The sequence below is a fragment of the Pteropus vampyrus genome, unplaced genomic scaffold (assembly GCF_000151845.1).
Source record: "Pteropus vampyrus isolate Shadow unplaced genomic scaffold, Pvam_2.0 Scaffold394, whole genome shotgun sequence".
Classification (NCBI taxonomy): domain Eukaryota; kingdom Metazoa; phylum Chordata; class Mammalia; order Chiroptera; family Pteropodidae; genus Pteropus; species Pteropus vampyrus.
The window spans coordinates 2,380,423-2,406,359 of record NW_011889175.1 but is presented as its reverse complement, the minus strand read 5'-3'; the positions used below and the strand labels follow the sequence as shown (position 1 = coordinate 2,406,359).

Below are 25,937 nucleotides of genomic sequence, written 5' to 3'. Positions count from 1 at the left end.
TATCTTGAGATTATATTTATCTTCATGCATGCTAAATCCTTCTCTCTCTCCTGGAGATTATTCTAGGAAAGGAGAAAGATTCATCAGTATAGTAAGTACACATGAATTATATAGCTACACTCAAGATAGCCTAATAAATGACAATATTTAGAGAAGGTGAATAAAATAGCTATTAATTTCAAGTATATTATGTTTGGCCCCCATCCAGAGTATCCTGAGTACAAATACTAATCAAAAAATAATGTATAATAGAATTATAGAGCTAGAGGAGACCTTAGTGATAATTCAATCCGAACTGTTCATTTATAAAAATGCTAAACTGAAACCTTAAGAAAATGAGGCTCATAAATTAGAAAACAGAATTCTAAGTCATAGTCAGTCTGTGGCAAAGCCACGGCTAAAAACCCATGTCTTTTCCCGAACACATCTTCAATTTTCAAATTGTTTTTTTTAGATAGAGTTAAATCATAAAACACTATTTGTATAGTTTACTCGGCAGGCAGTACAAATGAGTCAGCACTCAAACTTGCTCACTGGGTCTTTTAGCTAAAAAATGAAGTAGTCAGGTTTTTTCTAAGATTAACGTGATAAACTCACCATGTATGAAAGCAAGTGAGCATTTCAATTCACCTTTCAAGAATGAGAAAAAAAGCAAAAAGGGCAAAACACGAATGATAACAATCTTGCAGGAAGGTATATTTTATTTCTATTACTTTACCATTAACATATTTCAAAAACTCAGGCCAGAGTCCTTTCACCCTGCAGTGATTCACTTTTTCTATATCAGACATAAGACTTTAAAAAGAAAATCAAGTATCACTATTGAACTCACTAGAGTTTGTCCTCTTTGACCAGCATCTTCCCAATTCCCACCCAGATAGCAAATGGTGCTTTCTGAGCCATGAGAAACACAGGAGCCTGGACAGTCACAGCCACTGTTTCCTTCCCTGCTGTCGTAGGCTTGGCGGCAATGGGTGCGGGAGAGAGTGGTTGGAAAAGCAGTACAGTAGCCCCAGCAAAGCTAAAACTAAATAAAGAGCATGAAATAAGGATACTGTTTTTTCCACGAAAGTTATTTTTAGATGAGATTGTGCTTCTATGTGCCCATCTCTTCAGAACTTATTTCCATACAAGTGGCTTAATTCCATTTCTTTGGATTTCAGTTTGATTATAATGTAAAATCATAAAACCTATCCTTTGGGGGGTATTGTGAAGATTGAATGAATTAAAGTATGGAAAAGGATTTTAAAAAGATATTATAAAAGCTATACGAATTTGAGAAATTACTATTCTTACCTAATGTAGAACTTGACAATCATTTTCACCAGCTTCAGAAATTAACATGGTACATAGCAAAAAGCAGGTGCTCAATAAGTGTTTGTTAAGTGAATTAGTGTACGCAGTGATTAAAATCTCCTCCCAAGACCATTATCATATAACAAAATGGATTACATGTAGTGGGAATTCAGAAAAATGACCACTGTCCCTTTCTGAGTCTGACCAATACATGCCAGAGAACTACTGTGAGGGTTAATGAGATAAGGCTCACAAAGCAGACAAAGTTCTGAGGAAACAGGCTCTTCTCAGCACCGTCATTCTCGAGTGTATAAGCCTACTACGTCGATAGCACAAAGGCTGAAATAAAGCTCAAAATTCAAGTGGTGATAACAGCCTTGTGCTAGCGAAGAAAACTGAATAATTCTTAAACTTGGATTATTTTGCTGAAAGTTTGGTGAATGAACAAAATGTTTTGATAGTATAAATGCAAATCTTTAAAAATGCCTCGGTGCTCTAATTTTACAATTATGTTTTTATTTTCTAATGGTGGAAATCCTAGAAGAAAAGTGTGAAACAAATACTATCTCAGCAACAATGCAATGGAATGAGTAGAAAAGCATACACATATGAACCACAGTAGGCCCTTTAATAGGAAATGTCTCCCTTTTCTATGTGGGTTAAAAATAAGAACTAGAAATCTCCGAATACATATGTGTTGGGCTTTCCCGGCTCATACAAAATTAGAAGAGCCCAGTCACTCTTATCTTCTTTCTCAATCATCTACAGTACACCCTCCCTCAAGAGACAAGAGTATGGTTCCTTGTTTTCATGTAAAATAACTCTCACTCTGCAAGAACTAATGAATGTACTTTGCACATTCAAAAACATGCTAAGACAGTTGAACAGAACTTCTAAGACTCTTAAGTCGTGAAATCCTAGTCTAATATTAAACATAGCATATTTTAATTTACAATTAACAGATAAGTAACTCTTACTGAAGGTTAAAATAGATGTTTCTAAGAGTTCTATTTGTGTTTGAAGCCATACACAGTGTACAAAACCCCTAAAACAATAGTATATCTCACAGTACAATCTGTTGGAATGGGGAAGAAAAAAAGAAAAAAGTACAGAAGAACATAAAGAAAATATGAGTAAAGATCTCATGATGTTGAATGGTTATTTTCCCGTTGAATAACCATTTACTGAACAAACCTGTTAAAGACAAAATACTGGGAAACAAAAGATGAATAAAACAAATCTCATGTCTTTAAGAAGCTCAGAATATAATAGAGGACACAAATATGCGGTCACCATTCTCACTACTCATTGAATATTCAATATATGCCAAAAACAGAGTTGTGTTTTCTTTACTTATTTTTTGTCACCGCAAAGGATTTATTCAGGAAAAAGTATTGCAATCTGCTCTTTGCAAACATGGCTAGCCATATACATAACCTTTAAGTGTTTTGTTTTATGTGTATAATTTCATTTAATCTCATAAAAACCCTATGAGATAGGTACATTACTATTTCACAAACGGAAAACAAGGTCTTAGAGAAGGTAAAAAACTTGCCACTTGCCATTTTGCCATTAAATAGCAAAGATGGAAAGAAAGACCAAGCATGTAACTACTACTATATTTTACCAATGAACAAATAATTACAACTCAGTATATTAAGCACTGTTATAGAAATATATATAAAAATGTATTACACAAAGTAAAAAAGGTAACATAAAAAAGTGCTCAACTTTGAAGGGAAAGGTAGAATGGAGTCAGTCAAGAAAGGTTTTGCTCAGGAGGGTCCTTGATCATTGAAAGATAATCAGAAGTGCCACAGGCAGACAAGATGGAAATAAACAAGTATGGCTGGGGTTACAGCACAGAGGCACAGAGGAACATGAAACATTCAGAGAAATGTAAGAAGTTAAGAAAGTCTAGAGTGTAGGGTTCAAGGTGAAAAACAGTGATCTGCTGTTGAAGGGTTGCTGATATTAAAGATTATCAGACATCATGAAAAGTAGTGTTGGTTGTTATGGATTATTTCTCCTTTAAGAGATACTAAGGTAGGTGTACGAAAGAAGTACCTTAAAAACTAAGACTTTTCCTTCAGAGCAGAGTTTGAGATCACTACTAAAACACAGATCAAAAACATCATAAGATAATAGATATATGTGTATTTTTTAAGATAACTTTTGAGTAAAGAAAGGATCTCGTGCATCAAAAACATCACATTTGTTGTGAGCTGGACATTAGTGTAAAATGTGTATTACAGGGCTCCTGCCCTTAGTAATAACACATAATCAGGGAAAGGGGCTGTCTCTGTGCACTCCAAAGATACCTGCACAGTTTACCCCAAATTTGCCCTTTTCCTCTCTCAAACCAATCTAAAGTTGCCAGAATCTTAAAATTCTTTGTTTGGGATCACTAAGAGACCATGCTGGTCAAATGTGAAAGAAGTAGGCTGGAAATGCTAGATGCAGGAAAGAAGAACAGGTAAAAAAAATATTACCCAATTAAAAGGAAAAGTCATTACGTCACTCACACCCACCAAACAAAATGCCAGAACAAACAACCACGGATCAGTGGGCAAGAGAGGGAAGGAAAGAGAAAAGATTTAACTGGAGGTCTCTTTCCCTGCCCTACAAGCGGTCACAGGAAGTATCTGTGAAACATGAATTCTGGTAACAATCCCTTACCTAGGATAGAACTGAAGGCAGTTATAAAAGTACTTAATATTTCCACCCCGAACTCTAAGAAAGTAAACTGAGTCATGCATATGATTCATTGCCAGGAGGTATATAGCCAATTAAAAATATAATTTGAGGGTAACGAACCAACATCACAGTATATATCCAAAATATATAAAGAACTCATACAATTCAATATCAAAAAAACAATCTGATTAAAAATGGGCAGAGGACCTAAATAGACATTTCTCCAAAGAAGACATACAGATGGCCAACAGACATAGGAAAAGATGCTCAATATCACTAATCATCAGGGAAATGCCAATCAAAATCACGATGAAATATCACTTCATATGTGTCAGAATGACTATTATCAAAAAATCAACAAATAACAAGTGTTGGTGAGGATGTGGAGAAAAGGGAACCCTCGTGCACTGTTGGTTGGATTGTAAATGGGTGCAGCCACTATGGAAACAATATGGAGGTTCCTCAAAAATTAAAAATAGTACTACCTTATAACCCAGCAATTCCACTCTTGCATATTTATCCAAAGAAAACAAAAACGCTAATTTGAAAAGATATATGCATCCCTATGTTCATGGCAGCATTATTTACAATAGCTAAGATATGAAAGCAACCTAAGTGTCTGTCCATAAATAGAAGAATGGATAAAGATGTGGTGTATGTACACGCTTATGTACATACACACACACACTAGAATATACTCAGTCATAAAAAAGAATGGAATCTTGCCATTTGCGACAACAATGGATGGACCTAGCAGGTATTGTGCTAAGTGAAATAAGTTAAACAGAGAAAGACAAATACCATATGATTTCACTCATATGTGGAATTTGAAAAAACAAAACAAATGAACAAATAAAACAGAAACAGATTCATAGATGCAGAGAAACAAGTGATGGTTGTTAGAGGAGAAGGAGGTAGGGGGATAATGAAAAAGGTAAAGGAGAATCAGAGGTACAAACATCCAGTTATAAAATAAAGAAGTTACAAGGATGTAATGTACGGCATAGGGAAAATAGTCAATGATATCATAATAACTTGTATGGTGACAGACGGTTAGTAGACACTGTAGTGATCATATTGTAAAGTATATAAATGTTAAATCACTATGTTGTACACCTGAAACTAATATAATATTGTATGTCTGCTATATTTTCATGAAAAATAAATTAAGTAAATAATAAAAACTTCTACATACCCAAAAGCATCAGTATATAAACGCTGTGACCATATGTGAATGACACAGCAGTAAGATCACTAAATAATTTCTATTTCCATTTCCATAACTGAATTCAGCCCAACAGTCAAACTAACAATTTGAATTAGTAGAAAAGTAATTTCATGCCAAGAAAAATGTGGTTAACTGGAGAGTGGAAAATACTTGCTTAAACTATTCAACTGAGATGGATTATTGAAGAGGCCGATGTTGCAAATTTCCATATGTTGGTGGATCATCTGAAAATACTGTGCTTCAGTTTAAGACTGAATGTTCTTAAATGTATTTGAAGTTTCCCAAAGCTTAAATCTGCATTTAGGTTGTGGGCAATGTATTAACTTGAGATCCTTTCTTTCCACAGAGCAAAATCAATGACTCATCTGTCCCGGTGAAGAATTTGTGCTCCTGAAAGAATTTTAAATCTATGTTACTTAAGGCCTGAGGTACTAAGTCTGAAAGAAATTGGGGCAAAGTCTGACTTCTCAGAAACTATTGTCTCAACATGTTTCTTCTTTTGAGGAGCAATAAAATTCCATATATGGAATATGACCTGATGGCATACAATTCGATGAATCTGGTGCCCAGTAGGAGATTTCTGGTGGTCCTAGTGACCACATGGAAGCAAATGCAGCTGAGTCCCAATGCTATCTATCCACTCTGGTTCCTCGTACTCAGAGCAAAAGCCAGTCACCTGTGTCAGTTTAAAAGACAATATTAAGGGGAGGTTCTCAAGAAACAATGAAACAACAGATTCCTACTGCAATTAAAAAGGTAAGGAAAGGGTTTAAGAAAACTATCTTTAAATGAAAGAGAAAAGGCAAAAATTCAAAGGTTAACATTATTTTAAAAAATATCAATAGTATATAAAATTCACAACCTACATTTGGTATGAATAGTAATCACCATATTACCTTTCATTATAAGCTCTTCAGAGGTAGGAATTTTTGTTCAAAACGGTGCCTACTAACTGGGGAGATATGAGGAGTTACTCCTGCTTTCTTCACAAACTTGGAGGTAAAAATTAGGAGGGAAAAGAACAATGAGAAAGCCTCCTAGCCAAAGAGAAAGAGAAGACAGCCCCTTAATGAAATAATAAGTGGCTGCAAAGAAGTTTGCCCAGGTCATGGTTAAATTTGATATGCTAGTAAGGGATCACAGAAATGCTAAAAACAAAAATTTGTAGCTGAACATTATAGATACTCAGGTAAGAGCTGGCACTATAGGAGCAGATGACCTAAACATGGGGCATACATGAGGGAGATGAATCAGGGCCCTGTCTGCTGGGTTGTTTCATTGACCTGCTCCTAAACTAGCTAGCACCAGTTTCTCCAGACGGGCAGAATGAAATCCGGAAACAATTTTCCATCCAGATATGAAATATAGAAGGGAAGGGATATTAAATACTTTTCAAATACCGATTATGTGCTAGGTACATTATATAAAATATTTTATGTAAGCTTCACAGTCATTTGACCGAAAAAGAAACTACGAGTGTACGCTATCTTCCCGACATCATGCAGAACACTAGGTCTGCTTGGCTCCAAAGCCAATGCTATTTCTATAATACAACACAATCATCGGCATAGATTCACTTGAGTACATTGTTTATTAGTCCTTTTTCTTGCCCTGAAAGACAGGCAACCCTGGCCTGTGCTGATCGCCTTACTTTGTTGACCTATAGATTTCTCGACCTTTTACTTGCCCCTAGACCACAATAAGCCACTGACACCCTAGCTCTTGCCTGGATTAAGGCTCCCAGGCTGTGCCTGTACTGGCCTACGACAGCTGTACAGCTCACTCCTACTGCTAAGGAGATACTGCTAGCATAATATCATGGAAGTGGTATGCATAAACAGCCAGCAAGTTAAAAACATGTAAAAAGCAGAATTCTACGGAGGTCAAGACTTCTCTAACTCTACCATTCTCACTAGTGGAAAGGATATGGAAAAAGTCCACGACAGTGGATATTTCAAAAATGATTTAAATCTTGAGAATTTTTTGTTATTTTGTAAGCAGCAGCTTTACCTCTCCAATTACATTATGCTCAAGCAAATATTAAAATTCATCTTTCTTCTCATAGTAAAAGCAGATTGTAGCAGTTCGCTCACCAGGCAGAACCAGAGAGGGCAAGATAAAACTGATTGAGATGAAATATTTTAGGAAAATAAACAGCAAAATTGATCAATCTCACATAAATATTTAAGAGTTGATTGCTCACAGAAAATGTTTTAACCAAACTCAAGATTATTACCCTCTATAAGAAATCCAAAATAACTGTTCAATCTTTTTTTCTTAAAGTCTGAGAATAGTTTCTCAGGTCGGTTTTTTACTTTATTTTTTGTTTTTGTTTGTTTTGGCATATTGTTGTTGACAATAAATAAAATTTAGCAGGATTAACATTCCTTTCAGCATACTCTGGTCTCTATCCTAACCCAGTTAACACCCAATGATTTAGCAACAGTTTCCCATCTTCGACTTAAAAATGTATTCCTTTCATAAATAATTTTAGATTTCTTCAAACAGATAAAATGATAACAGTATAAAACAGATAAGCCAGTATAAAAGGATTTTTTGTATTTACCCCCTTAATCCTTTCAATTTCACCACTTTTCCGCCCTCCCCATTCAGCACATCAACATCAAAAAAATAAAGTAGCCTAATGGTTTAAGTACAAAGCTGCATTTAAGAGAGTCTCACGAATTATAAGACCTCAACTTTTGCTTCAATGCACTCTCTCCCATTTAGTAATGTTAATGAGTAGCCCTTTTGGTTCTGTGACAATACCATCACAATGCTAACACTGCACAAGATTTAAATCAAAGGTAAAGAAGGCATCAAAATCCTTTTAATAAGCATGCATTCACATATAATATCATTATTCCAAGTGGCAACTCTGAGGCCAAGATGCTGTTTTCCTATGGTTTTCCTGAATATTTTGCTTTAAAACCAGAAAGTGTGATAGGGAGTAACTATAAAAACACAGAGGGGTGACTCGATTTGTCTTAGACTTAGTGAGACCCCACTGAAGAGGGAACACAATAAATGAATAGGAGGCAGCAGTGTTTAGTAAAGTGTTTGGTACAAGTTACAGAGGAGTCTTTTACAATTACCCCCCTAAAGAGAAATAATGAGGATCTTTAGGGTTCAAAGGACCTTGTCAGTCAGGTGGGGGCAAAGTAATAGCAAAGAAAAATAGTCAATATATAAAAATTATTTCAAGATGGATTATAGGTCTAAACTTGAAGCACACATAAAGCTTCTAGAAGGAAACATAGATCTTTGTGACCTTGAAGTAGGCAAAGATTTGCTGTACAGGACACACAACACTAACCATAAAAGAAAAATGTCAGTTAATCCAAATCCCCCATTAAGAAAATGAGTAGACAAGCTACAGACTGGAAAAAGTATTCACAACATACACATCTGACAAAACTTGTATCCAGAATATATAAAGAGTTCTACAAACCAACAATAAAGAGATAAACAACCCAGTAAAAAAAAAAAAAAACAGGTAAAACACTTGAACAGATACTTTTTAAGATAACTGAATGGCCAATAAACACATGGAAAGGTGGCTTATCTTTATTCATCAGGAAAACAGAAACTAAAAATCACAAAGAAATATCATTCCACACTTACTAAAAGGCTAACAAAAAAAGATTAATAACATCTTATGTTAGCAAGTGCGTGGACCTCTCATACATTGTTGTTGAGAGTGTAAAATGGCATACCTACTCTAAGGAACTGTTTGGCAGTTTCTTATAAAGTTAAACATGAACGCTATGAACCACCAATTCCACTCTTAATATTCACCTAAGAGAAATGAAAACATATATTCACATACACAAAACTGAACACAAGAATGTTCACAGCAGTCTTACCTATGGCATTCAGAAACTGAAAACAATCCAAATTTTATCAACAGGAAAATTATGGTATACTTGTCTAATGGAATATTAACCAGCTCTGAAAAATAATCAACTATTGATACATGTAACAACCATGAATCTCAAAAACATGATATTAAGGGAAAGAGGCTTATACAAAAGAACAACTACTATATGACTCCATTCCTACAAATTTCAAGAACAGACAAAACCAACTTATGGTGAAAGAAATCAGAAAAGTGGGGATGGGAAGACGAATTGACTAGAAAGGGTAATGAGAGAACCTTCTGAGAGTGATAGAAGTGGCCTAGAGCTTATCTAGTGGTTACACAGATGAATATAATTGTCAAAACTCATACTGAATACCTAAGAACATATTATTTTTTAAAAAGTTAATGAATCAGAATTAAAGTGATAGTTAAGTGATCCAGCACAAAGAAAAACTGGACTTTATCTGAATTTTAAAATTGTATATTTTAATATGCTAAAAGAGTACGATATAATGAACATTCACATACCCATCTTTAACAGTCTTAACATTGTCGTATTTGCTCAGTTTTATTTCCTAACAAAAAGCTCCTCTGAACCTCTCCCTGACTCCATCCATCTTCTTTCTGCCCTAGCAGTAATCATATCCTGAACTTAATGTATCACAAATTTGTTGTTTTTCTTATATTTCAATTCTCTGGGCCTGAAAAATAAATTGCATTGCGAGAGCATTTTTAGGTCACCTATATTTTATTTTTTTGTTTCTTTTTTGTTTTGTTTTGTTTTTCTTATTGTTTGTTTGTTTAGGTCAACTATATTTTAAATGCCCTTTTTATACTTGAGATTTGATGCCCTGTAATACCAGTGATGTGACCAGCACTTTGCTAGGTGCCAAGAACAGTCTAGAGGAGCAAAACACCAGATAAAAAAATAATTTCCTACCAGTGTGCTAATGCTAAATGAGATATATATTAATTTCTTTGCAAAAGAAATTTATTCCCCACCTTGTCAAAATATTCCTAGCATCTAAATTCCTAAACCGTGTTTGAGTAAATTTGCTTAACAATGGCCAACACAAATAAATACAATATTTATGCAAATAATCTTCCAATTTCTCATGATTTCTCACACTAAAAAGGGCAAAAAGGATTACCTGGCATCTAAGTTCTAGGCTTTGACCTTACTTTGCAATATTCATTAAAAGAGTCCTGCCCTCATTCACTAAAAAACAACGAAGAAACTTCAAGTTAGGGCTCACTTGGGCAGCACATATGCTAAAGAAACCTCAAGTTATACAATAATCAGAGACAAAATTAATTGCAATCTAGGTGGGTCAATATTTATCTCTTCTCTAAGTGATTCTTTTCTGTTTGAAGAAAAAGATCGTTTTAGCCTAAAGCTTGTGTTAGCCTAAAGAAGATGAGTTACTAGTTATAGTGAAAGGCGGAAAAACAAAAGCTGATTTATCTGCAAATCTATTAATATAAAATCTATTATCTGGCACTTCCATGCATCTCTATTACAACAGTAAAGTTCACAATAAGGTATTATAAATCCTGAAGTTCCATCGGCACAATCAAAGATTCAACTGTATTTAAAATATTTTTAGTATTAAAAATAATTTGATTACATTCTAATTCTCCAGCAATCTATGTATTTGTATATAGTCAGTTTATATTAACCACAATTCTTCATTCTCTGAATTATCTCATATTTACAATTCTAAAATATGAGAACTGGAAGGCATCATACTTTTAATAGATAAGAAATGTTAAGGCTTGTAATGCTGAAATTATTTTTCCCAAGGTAACAAAGAGAGCTAACGGCCGTCAGAAATGCTTTGCTGTATTTTCCCCCCCAAATATCTTGTCTTCTCATGCTTTAGTTTAGAATCAAAGCATTTTGGGCACCAAAAGACTCAGATAGTTTCTTTAACTACTTCCTGAGGGTTAGAGATGCCTTAATGATCCCGCAGACTTCCTTTGAGACCCAAGCACAGAGGAAGTTGGAGGAAATCTGAGAAATAAAAGAATAGTGTTAAGAAACTGGTAGGTGGTAGAGAAATAAGAGGGGGCTAGATTTTCTTCCTCCTAACTACAATCTCCTTGGAGAGAAGCAGAAGAAAAACATGCAAGGAAAACATTTTTCTTATCAAAATACATCTGTGGAAATACACACATAAATATGGTTGTCTGACACGACCTGCTAGACCTGGCTGCTAAAAACCAGCTTGGCAGCATTTAAAATTATTTCATTTATTTTCAATATAAATGTTTAATACTAATCTTGTGAATACCATCATAATTCTATATCCTAAAATGAAATTAATGAGTATAAAAATCAACTTTATTACACCGTAAGTGGACAAAGCAGGTTAACATTAAAACATCTGTGGTGAACAGTGATTTTTAGAAATTCGCTTTAGCATTTTTTTGTTTTGCAAAATTTATATTTGCCTAGAGCCAGCTTAATTTTTTCAATTTTACTTTATGTTCATTGTAAAAAGTTTTATTCTAGAATATAATTAATAATCTTTGAGGAGACTAATACACAATCTTTACCCTTAGTACTCTAAAATATAATAAAGCAACTTAGTGATTTTGTAAAATGTAGACAGCTCTTGCTGCAATGAAAACAGCTAACAGTACCTTTACTAGCCAACAATTACAGCAAAATAAGAAGACAAATCCAAGACAGTGTTCTAGTCACATACAACTATCAATTGTACCCGGCATAAAAAAATCAGAAATGAAAAGACTGGGAGACATTAACAATAACCTCCAGACAGACACGGCCATACAGAATTCAGAGCATAATTTCCTGTACATTAAGCCAATCATAACAATAAATCCTGTTGGTCTTTAGATTTGCGAGTTTCTTAACCTAAGGTGACCCATCAGAAAAGCAGTCTATTATAATGTTAAATACCAAGAGCTGTAGAGTATGATAAATCTGAGTGATTACCTTGTCTCTACCACTCCAGGCCTCGATTTCTTCACATTTAAAATGGGCATGATGTTACCTATCACACGGGGTTATTAAAAGAATAAATGTAAAGATCTTTAGTAGAGTAAGCTCTCAATAATGTCATTATTTGTATTGTTTTAATTTTTAAAAATTTATAATCTAGCAACAAAAATATTTTAAGCTCCACAGCTTTAACATCTGCATTATTGTAGTGGACATAAGTTTGCCTAGCAACCATCCATTCTGCACTTTATAATGTGGTGAGTCTGCCAATCTCAATATACCACAGATGGGCATGTGACCCCGGCCTAGATCACGGTAGTCTCCATCATCTTAGAAATAATGATAGGTCCAAGGGGTAGACAAGGCGCAGCCAACCAGAGTCTTTCCCATAGGACTAGAAGAAAAACTTTTCTTTTTTAGCAGGGGTAACTAAGGTAGGGCAATATATTTCCAGAACTGCCAGCACCATCTTAGCTGACTATACAGAATTAGACTCTCTATAGCAGATGTTGCAACCAAGATAATTTGAGCCTTTGGATCGCTCTGGACCTAAACCTAGATCCACCCACAGTCTTAGGAGTTTTATGAGGCAATACATTCCACCTCTCCTTAGTTTGGTTTGGGTTTCTGCAAACAAAATAATTCTTACTAAAAAAAAAAAAAGTGTCTATTTTGGTTTACTTATTGAGTTTTTACCATGTGCCAGCAACTGTTTCAGCACTTTACAGGTATTACCTCCTTTAATCCTCACAACAACACGTGAGAAAGGCACTTTGGGGTTTTTTGTTTTGTTTTGTTTTAGGTGAGGCAACCCTTAGTTGACCTCACAGATTGCAAGGACCTTGTCAACTTACAATCCCTTATTTTTTATGCCTACAGCCCCTGGTCTTCCTAGGCGGTCTCCCATCCAAGTACTAACCAGGCCTGACCCTGCTTAGCTTCTGAGATCAGACAAGATCAGGTTTGTTCAGGGTAGCATGGTTGTAGACAAAAAAGTGTTTATTTTGATAGACAAAGATTTTTCCCTATCCCAATCTATCTCTAACTTCAGGGTCTGTCCCTAAGCTTATATTTTTGTTGTCCTTAATTATAAAATGATAATCATAGTGTATATTGTTAAGTTGCTTGAATTTCATACAAAAGCAGTGTTCAAAATGTCACAAATAAATGCTGAGAATAACTTCTTATTTACTTTGGAGTGTCAAGAGTTTTTAAAAAGCTCTAACTAGCTCACCTGTACCCAAGCACACTTATTCTTCTTGTTTTCTTTTACAACTATCTATGGAGTTTCTAAATCTCTAAACTAATATGGTAGTTTCTCATTTAAGCTCTAATTCTGTAACTATCTTCTGATGTCTTTAGAACATTGGGGTGAATGTCTGTTTTATATGTCTGCCTAGCATCCATGCCCTCCTTCTGGTAACATCACCTTGATTCTCTTTTGAGAAATCTCCACTTTTAGTCCATGTGGGAGGCTGTGCAGGAGAGGCTGCCATATTCTCTGGCTCCAAAGTGAGTACCTGATCGAAGTCTGGCCAATCCAAACATCCCATAGCCCTTGCCATATGATTGGAACATAGATGAATGTGGTCCAGAATGATGGGAGAGATATTACAAAGACATTAGTTCTCTTTAGATTAATTTATGAATTTAATATAATTTTAATCAAAATACCAAAGGATTTTTTTAAAAAGAATGATAAAATCAGTCCAAATTTTACCTGGAGAATTAAGTAACAATATCAGTCTGCAATTATTTATTGTTATTTTTCAAATTTTTCTTGACTGGTATAGTCCACTTGAATTATTAGATATTAAATGTTAAAGATACAACATATAGTATGGTATGTTACAAAACACTCCAATAGAATACAACAGAAAATTCAGGATCGGATCATAGAATATAAATAATCAGGTATATAAAAAAAGATGCACTTCAAATCAATGAGGAAAGAACAGGTCATTCCTACAGTGATGGGTAGGTAGCATGTGTATTGTACCTCACTCTAGCACATTCGCTGCAGACATCACTAATTAAGTAGCATGCTTTTCTGCTGAACCCAGACATGGCTTTGGAATCCTTCCCCACATGGCACTCCAGGCAGCCCCATAAATCTAACAGATAATGCACACGAGAGGATTATTTAAGAAGTAATGTTGAGACAATCAGCTATTTGAAAAAAATAAGGTTAAATCTCCACTGCACACCATATGGAAAAAACAATTCTACATAAATTAAGGAGTTAAATGTAAAAAATAAAATCACAAAAGGACTAGAACAAAGCTGTTGCAAAAGGTATTCTCAGAAACAGAAAAGCTCTGAGATGAGGAGACAAGAGAGGGTGTGAGAGAGCGTGATCCTCAGCGGTGATCCTCAGTGGTTTTTAAAATTTCCAAAGCCTGGCGGCTCAGCTTTTCCTTGAGTCCTGGGACCTGTCTGTATCTTTACAAAACCCTCACCCTTTTATTTGAACTAGCTTGATAGATTTCTGTGCTTTTTAAAAATTTTTGTTAGTTGATCAACTCGTTTTACTAAAAATAAATAAATCTATAATTTTTCTGAGTCTCTTTCAACAACAACAAAAAAACCAAAGCTTCTCTTTTCCAAGTGTGAGTTTTAACATTTTATATATAGATGACAGATTAATTAAGTGGAAAGATACACGATTCAACTTTCTCATCTCTATCCCATTAAGTTTACTTTTCATAAAAGTGTTCTAAATAATTTGCAAATTTAAAAACAACAGGGTCAGAAGGTGGTAGAAAGAAAAAATGTTGTAGAAAAGCCAAAGGAATAAAAAAAAAACAAAAACCTACACATCATGTATTCAAAATATATCAAAGCATTCTAGCAATGTCTTGGGAGCCAGTCACAGAAACAAAAGCAAATTTGCGTTTTGTAACTCTTTACTCTTTCCACAAGGCAAATCTACTGACACCATAGTCACTGGCACTTTGTTCATATACAAAACTATTTCATGAGTTTTGTTTTCACATAGAGATCAAACACAAATTTTATGAAGGAATCAGTGTATTTTCCTTAGAATAGTACTTAAATAAAATAACTAAATTAACTGTATTTCTCCAGGCACAAAATATTAAACTCGCCTGAACACACTATCATTTCTCCAGAGGAAGCCAAAAGCTCATTTCTCTCATCCAGAAAAAAATATCCTTTAAAGGAAGGATATGTTCTCATGCTGTGTAACTCTATATAACGTTTATAAACTAAAATTTTTCTTCTCACTCCCCACAGCTGGCAGAATTACTCTGCCTAAGTGCTTTATAACAAAGCTAAATGATATAAATTTAACACTCTCCCAATTATTCCATCCCCCCCCCTCCCAACCACCACTGGTAACAACCAATCTTCCACTGTCCCTAGATAGAAATCTCAGGGCTAATTCACTATATCCAGTCTGCCCCCACATCCTGTCATTTCTTCCTTTAAAACAGTGGCTCTCAATTTTCCACCCCAATATCTCTGAGGAATCAAACGCCTGTGCTAGTAACACAGGCTCACTGCCAGAGATTCTTTGGGTGTACAGGCAGTCAGAAAGAGGCTGTCTGGGTAGGAGAAGGTCCCCAATGGATTCTGCTCTCCCCTGACAAGAATAGCCTATTTTAAAATATTTCTTGAACTGAATCTTCCTCTGTATTCCCAGTGCTACCACTACCACTATCACCCCCACCTCTTCAATGGTTATCACCTCTGTGGATTGCGTTTTGCTACAACAGCTGTAGTTTTCCTACCTTTGGTCTTTCCTCCTTGCATTGCATTCAGTGCATCCACTGCTGCCAACCCAAAATTCTGTTCCCATCGTGTCACTTCCTGGCTCAAAAATAGATTGCATCAGTTCTCCACCCTTTTTATCTCTTCAACCTCTTTCTCCCTCTGTTGGCCTCTTCTCCTTGCTATACAAGTATGTGCTAATTCTTTCTCATTTATAACAAAATAAAAAACAAGCCACCACAAAAGTAAAACCTTCTTTGGACACTTCATTCAACTCTAGTTACCATCTTTGCTTCTTCTATTTTTCTGAGAAGCTTTTAAAAAGCGCAGTCAACTCACTGCCTTCTGCTCCCATCACGCTGCTGAAACTGCTCTTACGAGCACTCTAACAGTCTTGTTCTCTCATTACCAAATCCAATGGACTAGTTAGTTGTTCTTGACTTTCCTGGCTTCTGTAGCATGTGAAGATACTGATCATCTCTCTCTCTCTTTGAAACTCTTGCCTCCCTGACTTCTACTGCACCATTTGCTTCAGACTTTGTCCCTACCTTCTGGCTCATTTCTTTCCAGATTCCTCTTCTTCCACTCTCACTTTAAATGGAGGAGTTCTGCGGTCTTCCATCCTAATTCTACTTCTCTTTTTAATTTGCACTCTCTCTCGATGATTACATCTCAAATCTTCAGTTCCGTTCTAACATCTCTCTTGAATTACAGACCTGTACTTCAAACCAGCTACTGGCCTTTTGCACCAGGTTGTTGTACAGGTAACTCGAATTCAAAATGTCTAAAATCAAACTTATCTTCACTCAAGAAACTAGTGCTTCTCCCGTTCATTTTTGTTTCATAGTTATCCACTTTCCCAAGCCAAAAATCTAGGAGCTATCCTCCACTTTTCTCTCTACCTCAGCCCCCAAACAAACTGATTATTTAAACCTGTTGTTTCTATCTCCTCAATATTTTTCAGCTTTATACTGTACTATCTAGTCTCATTATCCTTGGGTCTTGCAACACCCTCATAACTGCATTCTCTTACCTCATGTCTCGAGCTCCTACATTCCATCTGCCACTCTGAACTTTGTAAGACATCACTCCCTCATTTGAAGCACTTCCTCATTTAAAGGACTGTAAAGCCTGAGTGCCTTTCCAGGCCTAAAATGTTTAATGGTACACACTCATCAGGAAAAATGTGAGTGGACACCCTCCATCTATGAATATTTATTAATGCATATGTTATAAAAGATACATAAAATATAGAACTCGAGAAAGAATAAGATAAAGATGAAATAAATACAAACATCCCTGATGAAGTCATACTATCATTAGCTACTATACGACTCAAAGTACAATACATTTTTAGGGTAAAATTCATTAATGATGTGTTAATCCACATTTCAAATAGTCTTCTTGGCAATTTCATTTTTTAGGCTGTTTTCCTGACAGATATGGTCAAAGAGCTACTACAAGAAATGTCAGCTTTATCTTTTTGTTATTGTTTGTGGTGTTAGAATTATCTTCAACCCATGGTTTCTTTGTGCAAATCTTTAAGCCACTTGTTCGCTGTGTAAAGACGAATTTAGTTAAAAGCTGATAATATCATGTAAATCCACTCAGACTCAAGAAGTAAACTGCAATAAGTTGCAATGTGATAATAAAGACAAATAAGTAAAGTCACTACTCTCAATCCCTCTGCCTTGTGAAGCTTCCACTTTTCCCTCAAGACATCACCTTGTATATAGAATGTGTAATGGCACTGTCTCAAAAGACTAAATGAGAGACTCAGTGTCATCTACACAATATTAATAAAGCTCAAGATCTTCTTGAAAAGTAAATGTAAACATCACTTAGAGACCACTGCTTGGCACTACATACAAGGCCCTTGATGATTTGGCCTTTCCAGCCTGCTCTCCCAATATACACTTCCCATACCTTATCTGTTTTTACTTCTCTTAACACACGTATACTTATCACTTTCTCATCTTTGAAGTGCTATCCCTTTGCACTTCTTTGTCTCCAGGGCACCATGTTCTCACCTCTTTTAAAGCACTGCTATAACTGTTTCCTTATTTGCCTAAGGGGCAGGGATTACTTCCAATTTTGAATTCCCAGCATCTATGGGAACAACTTGTTTGCAGTAGGTACTTAATAAATGTTGACTAAGGAAGAATGAAAAGGACCAAATTCCTTTGCTGACTTTCAAGGCCTTGCATAATCTAGCTCCAAACTATATACACAGACTAATTTTCTTTCCTTAAATCCAATCCTATTCTCCTCACTTCCTATCATATATCATGTTCATTTTGGCTTTTGCTCAGGTTACCCCTCAGCTTGGGCTGCCTTCCACATAGAAAAGCGACCTGTCCCACAAGCCTCAGATCAAATTATCCTTTCCCCACGAAGTCATGCTCAACGCTTCCATCCCTCAATGGATCAGTCCCTTCAGAGAACTCTTGAAGAGCGAGTACTACATATTTTAGCAATTACTCTCGATGTGGTAGCTTTCTCTCTCCAATTTTGGTCCAAGTGCTTTGATGCCAGGGACCACGTTCAACTTTTTTGCACACTGATCTCTTAACACAATGCAACATGATGATGCATAGGAGATGCTAAAAGATCTGACCAACTGGTTGTAGGTAGCATGGTACAAGGGAAGAAGAACTGGACTGGGTTTTAGTCCAAGTTCCACCACTAATTAAACATGCCACTTAACCTCTCTGGTCATTAATTCCTCATCTGGAAGATGAGCCTTTACAACTTTTTAAATTCTAAGTAAGATTTTTCCTCTTGCCCAAAAGAAACATTAAAAATTTTCCTCTAAAAATCAAAAGAAATTCTGAGACCTTTGGTAACTCTCAACTTTAATGAACTGCAGTGTAATCGTCTGTAAAACAAGATAAACAGCCCACCACTTCAAAGGACTGTGTAAAGGTCAAATGAAAAAAATACAGATAAAAATGCAAAGATAATTTTAAAGTTCTGATAAAAATGCAACGCATTATTATACTATTTAGTGGAAAAAGCAAACAAGCAGCATTATTTGTTTTTCAGATAGGACAGTGTATTAATCTAGCCAAGGAAAGTGATTGGACCCTTAAATGACCACTGTTCCATAGCCACAGGCTGTACCTCATCTCTTATGTACAAAGACACACATTTGATCACAAAGTAAAGTAACCTTTATCCCAGAAGGTCTACACAACAGGAACTATATCAGTTCAAGTTACTGAGTTATCAGTTGAGATCTAAATTAAAGCCTGGTTATGGTTTCTAAAAATGTTCTTAGAATTTTCATAACCACTCTGTATTAGAATAAACTTCTCATTTTGATAATAATTTGAAGATATTTTAGCATGAAAGAGACTCCATAAGAAATAATCTGGTTACAAAGACATAGCTTCTCATATAAACACATCTAATCATTCAAGTGAAATATAAAGAGGCTAGCTAAATAAAAGAACAGAGAAACACAAATGTCCTGACAATTTAGTTGTTCTTTAAGAGCTACATTAATTAATATACACCAGCCTCATAGAAAATGTAAAATGTTTCCCTAGGAGACTCTCAACTTATTCAACATACAATGAAGAAAGTGGCAGTGAAGGAATCCAAAGTAACTTCTTTATTTTAGTAGCCTAATAATGTCAGCAGTATTTGTTACATGTCCCCTAACATATACAACGAGCCATATTATATATAACACTCAAAATCTCTAACCATTCTACATACAAAAATTATTTTTAATTCTAAAGTTAAATTTCATACCAATCCACTTCCTCTATACACTTAACCATTTTCTTAATAGATCCGATAACAATATTTTTAAAATCATATTTAGGCAATAAAAATGATTTTCCAACAACATTCCAATGAGAATTGCTTCAAAAATATTGATCTTTTCTCAAATATCAAACCTTAAACTGGACACTTAATATAGTTTTTCCTAACCTTCTCCAGAACACTTTGATGTATAATCTAATTCGTGTTCATTTAGCCAATTTTAAAGCCCTAAAAATATAAATTATAGAAGCTTTCTGCATAAATCCTATTTCTAGCACCCAGGATACAGGATAAATTCAACATACGATATCTGATAGGTAAGTAGTCACCCTTTATGCTTACAATCTGTATATCTGCAAATTTTAACATCAATCCTAACAGTCACTAGCCAAAACTACAAGTACACAGTAAACAGCTAGTTTTAAGGTTCTGAGCAGCAAGTGTGAAGGAAAAGTCAGATGTATGGGAAACTAAACGCAAAATTTAAGGGTAAAAAAAGTTGGTTTATACCAGAGATGACAGGAAAACAAGACAATAAGATTAGGAAAAGATGTTGGCATCCAAGAAATGCAAACTCATTCTTAACCTGTTCACTTAAAATAACTCTTATTCTTATCAGGTATTTCTTTTCAAGTAAAATAGAGCCTTAGATTTAACAACTTGTTATCCTGGCTATTCTGAGAGTGTCTTTGTTAATGCAAGGCACACCTTCATGACCCAGTCCTACCTTCCTCATTCAGACTTTGTTTTTTGTTGTTTACTGCTGTACTCCAGTCCCTAAAAAAAAGGGCCCAGCACATAAAATGTCAAATGAATAACAACCTTTGAAGGAGGCGTTATCACCATCCTGGTTTTACAGATGAGGAAACTAAGGTTTAGCAAGGTTGAGTAACTTGCTAGGGGTTACAAACCACTAGCTAGAAATAAGCTCCTGTTTGACCACAAAGTCCACAATTGTACTCTACCCTCACTCAGCAGAATACCTTCTTAATGTCTCTCACTTGCATGTCTTCACTGGTGGCAGCTTTCTCTTCTTAGGGGAAGGCTCAATTCATGCTTCAACTTCTCCATCAACCTCTTCCTAGGCACTGTAACCTCTGACCCCCACTGTGGTCTTCTAGAGATCTCTCCTTCGTGTCCTGTTAACAGCCCTTTGCTTTAGCCCTTTGCTGTACTTATTTGTTATCTCAACTCCAAACTTCCTGAGGGCAGGAATTAGGTATCCTCAACTGCTTCTGGCACAGGGCAGAGTTGAATAAATGTTAGATGTATAAATGAATAATCCCTACCAACCCATAAGATAAATAGGAACACTTTAACTCAGTCCCCTAACCGCAGGCAACCAGAGACTACAGCTTTCTTTGGCTTGGGGGTGGCAAGGGCATGCCTGAAATTCCCTGCCCACACCACAAAAGAGCATCACTGTGCTATGTTTAGGCAGTTTTTCAAGTTTTGAGACATCTAATGAAAGGACAATACAGTTCCAAAATTTTAAGAGCTATGCATAAAAACCTCTTTTAAAAGTGGCCTACCTAGATGGGACATCAGCTCTCTATTTTAAATAGTTTGACTGGTTCAATTAAGTCACTGTTTTCAGTGATTTTTGCTTATTCTAAGTAATTTTATTTTTATATCCCCTGGCTTGGAAGTGCAATTTCATACTCCCCCCAACATATAGGGACAAAACCTGCTTGTCTTCTCCAAAGTGGGAAAATAAAGCAGAACCTGTGTGTTAGGTAAAAAGGCATTCAGTAAAATGTTACGCCGTCGTTTGCAAACCCTCCTTCTAAACGCATATGTGGTCCATTTTAGACTAATGAATACTAGGTGATTTTCATTTAATTGGTATAAATAGCACTTCAAATTATATTTAAACAAAAACTATATTTTAAAAACTATGGTGTAAAGAGTTGAAATGTCTGCCCATCACCACTAAGTACTACATAAACAGTACCATATTCAAATTCTGGCTCTAAGAATATATAACCAAATGCTCAGCGAGGCCAACTTTAAGGTATATGTTTAAGGTAAACGATTTTTCAAATACACGCCGCCCAAGCCACAATCTGTAATTCTACTTCTTTTATTAACACTAATTTATGAGCAGTGTCTAGTCCCACCTATAAGTGAGACATAAATAAGATTTATAAATAAGATATTATAAAGTGGGACACTGGAATTTCACAATTGGAGCACATTCAATCATTTACTTGCAAACTAATATTTTGCCAAATATTTACCAGCGATTTTGAAAAAAGTGAAAATCACCTTGCCAGGTTGGACTTTTGGCCTCAGTTTGAGGATTGGTCTCTTCCTATCTCCTGCTCCCTACCCCTTCCCTCTGTTCTTCCTCTGCCAGGAATACCCTCCTGACTCATCTCTGCCTATGTCCATCACCTTCTTGGAGTCCTGGCTCAAGATTCAGCTCCTTGAAAAAGTCCTCCCTGACTAATCCTGATTTCCACTAATTCCTAATTTTGCATTCCCTTGGCATTTATATATAGTTTGCACTACATAATCAAGAACTTGTTAGTCTTGCATTTTTCTATTATTTCCTCAACTAGAGACCAAATAGATCCATCGTCTTTTATATTCTCTTCTATATGGCCAGCAATAAATGCTCACTGAATGACTGAATCACCAATGAAAGAAAGCCAATCGCTCAAAAACTGAAGTAAGCAACTGGCTTCTCTGCTCACATTTACAATACTCTATCACCTCCAACATGCATGATTCCTCCAAGGAGAAGAGATTTAATTCTATCTTAGTTCCATAAATTCACCATAAAAGATACAGGTTACAGACCACATATATATTAAAGTAAATAATACTCCTGGCTATTCAAACACATCTTGCGATTTAACATTTCAGGCTTCTAAAAGCTTAAAGCCTTGCAGCAGCACGCCCGTGAATGGTAGGAAGCTGGCACCAGTCTCTTGCAAAAGGGGCAAAACTCTAGTTGGCAGTAAATGTTCGAACACGTGAGCCTCTACTGTTAAACAAGGCTCATTAACCACACAAACTTGCTGTTTCAGCTTTCTCGCTTCAAGGAAATGCTATGATCTCCTATGGTTATTGTTGAGAGCCAACGATGGGTTAAATTCCCATAAATTAACCAGCGTTTTGGTGGTTCGCCCAAGCATACCGCTGGCAACGGTGTAGACGATTTTTTTTCTTTTTCTTTCTTTTTTTTTTTTTTAAAACAGACCCGCCCGCCCCGGGGAGCCAAAAATGAGTGAAGAAAGCGCTAACCCGGTACTTCTTAGGAGGCAAAAGGAGACCTCCAGAACTCGGCCCTCTAGTTCTTAGTGTCAGCTTAATGTGCAGAGGCGAGGCTTCGAGCGCGGCTGCTTTATACTAAATCTCAACCGAGTCTTCCTTAGGGGACTGCAAGCTACACTTCGGCGGCTGCCCAACTTTTCCTGCAAGGAGCATCAGTTTTTCCATGCTCTAAGTCCGGGGAGAGCCGGGCCACACCAGCTGAGGGGAAGACGAGGCCTCGGAGGGGGAGGGAACGGGCTCGCTCTGCAAAAGGGGCAGGGTGGCCGAAACAAAGTGAGCGCCGGCCCGCCGGCCCGCCAGCCCGCCGCCCGCCGGCCCCGCTCACCCTCCAGCAGCACCTCCTTGCCCGCGCGCTTCAGCGCTTGCACGGCCTGGTCGTGGGTGGCCTGGCGCAGGTCCGTGCCGTTCACCGACAGGATGGCGTCGCCCAGCCGCAGTGCCCGGCTCTGGTCCGCCGCCAGACCCGGGAAGATCTTGGAGATGAGGATCGGCATCCGGTTCTCGCGGCCGCCTTTGATGCTGATGCCCAGGCCGCCCGCCTCCTGTTTCACCACCCGCACCCGACGCACCGGCGGCGACGCGCCCGCCTCAGAAGCCGGGCCCCGCGGTGGCGCAAGCGGGCTCGGGGGACCCAGGCCGCGGCTCGGGCTCCCGGGCAACGAGTCGCCGGCGCCGCCGCCGCCGCCGTTCGGGAGGCCGTTGAAAGCGGCCGCCGCCGGCCCCAGAGCGGGCTCGGCCTCAGCCGCCGCGGCGTCGCCCGTCAGACTCAGGCTCTCCCCGCTCAGTTCGGCCACCACCCGGACCCAGCGCTCCCTTAGGAGTAGCTCCACCAGCCCCGCTTTGGTGGCCCGCGTCCACACCGCCATGGCCGGCCCCGCTCCCGCCGCCGCAGTTGCCGCAGCTACCCTCATTCCAGTCAGGCAGCTTCAGCGCTTCCCTCTTCCCGCCCGAGGGGGCGGGCCCGGCCCCTCCCCACGCGGTGATTCATTATTCATGAGGGTACGCCCACCTGGGGGCGGGGAGAGGAGCCGCTTCCGGGAGGTTAAGGAGTTGCCCGCAGTCCACTCCTTTGCAGCTCACCGGACGTGGGCAGCAGGATCGCTGTGGGGGTCCATCTCATGTTCTCCTTATGTTCGCTACCGACGGGTCCCCCCCACCCCCCCACACACAAACTTCCGACCTGTACCGTGCAGTTCCCGGGAGCTGCGTGGGCACGGCAAGCAAGATCAGCTTCGAGAAGCACTTTGCAAGACTGCAAGACTGAGTTGCACGTTCATTCTTGCATTGATTGGTTCATTCGGATCTACTTAGGGCTCTGCCGCTGTGCTCTTTTTGAGGCCTGGAGAGGAGCTGAGTAAAATGTACCGCAGCTGATAGCTAGCGGTCTGGTAGAGAAGGAAAAGGAAGATCCAACCAACCTGGTGTGATACTATGTGGTTAAATGACACACAGAAAACGCCCTGAGAGCAGAGTAGAAGCAACATTCTGTTGGGCCTGGGGTCAGCTTCACAGAGATCACAATAGAAGGCGAATAGGTAGGTGGAGCAGAGGGAACTGCATAAGCAAAGGTCCAGAGACATGAATCTGCTCTGTAGTCACCTGTTTACTTGCCTGTAATGCGAGAGGGGATCATAGCTTCTTCAGTCCTTGCAGGTATGATTGGTATAGGACTCAGAGTTACTTGCAGAATGATGGTTACTTAGGAAGAATTCCATAATGCCAATGTGAACAGAGCACAAGATCAGTGGAGGCAGCAGGATATGAGTGTGAAAAGCCTCAAAAAATCAAATATCAAAGAGTTTGGACTTGGTTTTGCAGATCTGACTTTCTTATCCTGGAGGCATTTTGTTGGACCAAGTATAGATGGGAGGCTCCAGAAATTGCATGCACTCTGCAGAGCCTGCAATGGCTTTTATCAGAAAATATGGGTGATGCAATCTACCTGCTTCCTCTAGCTTCTTGGGCTGGAAGAGCTGAGGAAACTGGGGTCCAGAGAGCCAAAGACTCTGGCCCAAAGTCCACAGTAAGGAAACAGAAAACTCAGATCTCCTAGCTCCTGGTTCAGTGCTTTTCTTTACTACTACATATCTCAGACCTCAAAAATGAGGGTCCAGAAATCACACTGTTGAGAGAGATCTCAGCAAAAATATAAGGTCAAGGTGACCTCTGACTTGACTTCAGTAAAAGTGAAAACCTCATGTTTTCATTGGCAAGGCACGGGTTGGGGGGCTGCAAGTAGAGGAAGTGTGCACCAATTCCTGTAAACGGGGCTGTATACCTGCTAGCTCACGAAGTACATGTTGAAGCTCGTAAGCCATGTCCGATGCACCACTCTATGAACACACATTCATGTGTAAGCAAAACTTCCTATACCAGGAGTTTAAACAATAAAAATAGAAACTGGAAAGCAGCCAGAGCCCAAATGAAGAAAAAATTCAAAATGAGAAAAGTATCTTACCCAAAAAAATCATTACAGCAGAATCCTCTCTGCAATTAGTAGAGCAGGATTTTCCAAGTTGCATATGTCAGCAGAAGCTCAACTCTTCAGCCCTCTCCTAATCAATTTGCAGGAAGGCCAGCTCACTGTTCCAGCTGGTCCCAATGTACCCAAGTGCACCTTCAGTCACGGACATTTCTGGCTTTGCTCCAGCTGAGGCATAAGCCCCCCGAGGCCTGCGTTATGTGAAATTTCTGCTTATTAGAGAGCACTTGGCAGCTGATTCCTTAGAGTATGAGCACTACTTTGAACACTTTTACATATGTAATCACCCAGAGGTTGGGCATTTGAGGACACCTTTATCAGTAAGAGAAATGCTGGAAATTCTAAAAGTTTCAAGACCTTTCGGTCAATAGGGTTGGAGGAAGTTATAGATCTTTCAACCAAATAGTAAATGAGGGCACTTAGGTAAGACAGTAAGTTATGTAACAAAATATTTAACCCTGGGAGAAGATAATGAAGATTTGGATTAGTTGGGGTTTTTTTTACTAAGTAGTTTTAAAATACATCCACAAAAATTCCCAATTGACAAGCTGTTTTTACAAGTTTCTCTATCAGAACTGAAATCAATTTTCAACAATCTCTTTCATTACTATTTTCA

The 25,937-nt window shown here is 37.8% G+C and overlaps 1 protein-coding gene and 1 pseudogene across 1 annotated transcript in view; both read right to left on the bottom strand.

Moving 5' to 3' along the window:
* Positions 1-23,795, bottom strand: part of LOC105305779 (beta-2-syntrophin) — a 52,297-nt gene extending 28,502 nt beyond the window's left edge. Inside the window, exon 1 of the mRNA XM_011380581.2 lies at positions 23,165-23,795. Within this exon, the coding sequence (XP_011378883.2) occupies positions 23,165-23,750 (586 nt within the window). The 5' untranslated portion in view covers positions 23,751-23,795. The remainder of the gene's footprint in view (positions 1-23,164) is intronic.
* On the bottom strand, positions 12,922-13,040 carry LOC111731730 (annotated as a pseudogene).
* Positions 23,796-25,937: the final 2,142 nt, after the last annotated feature.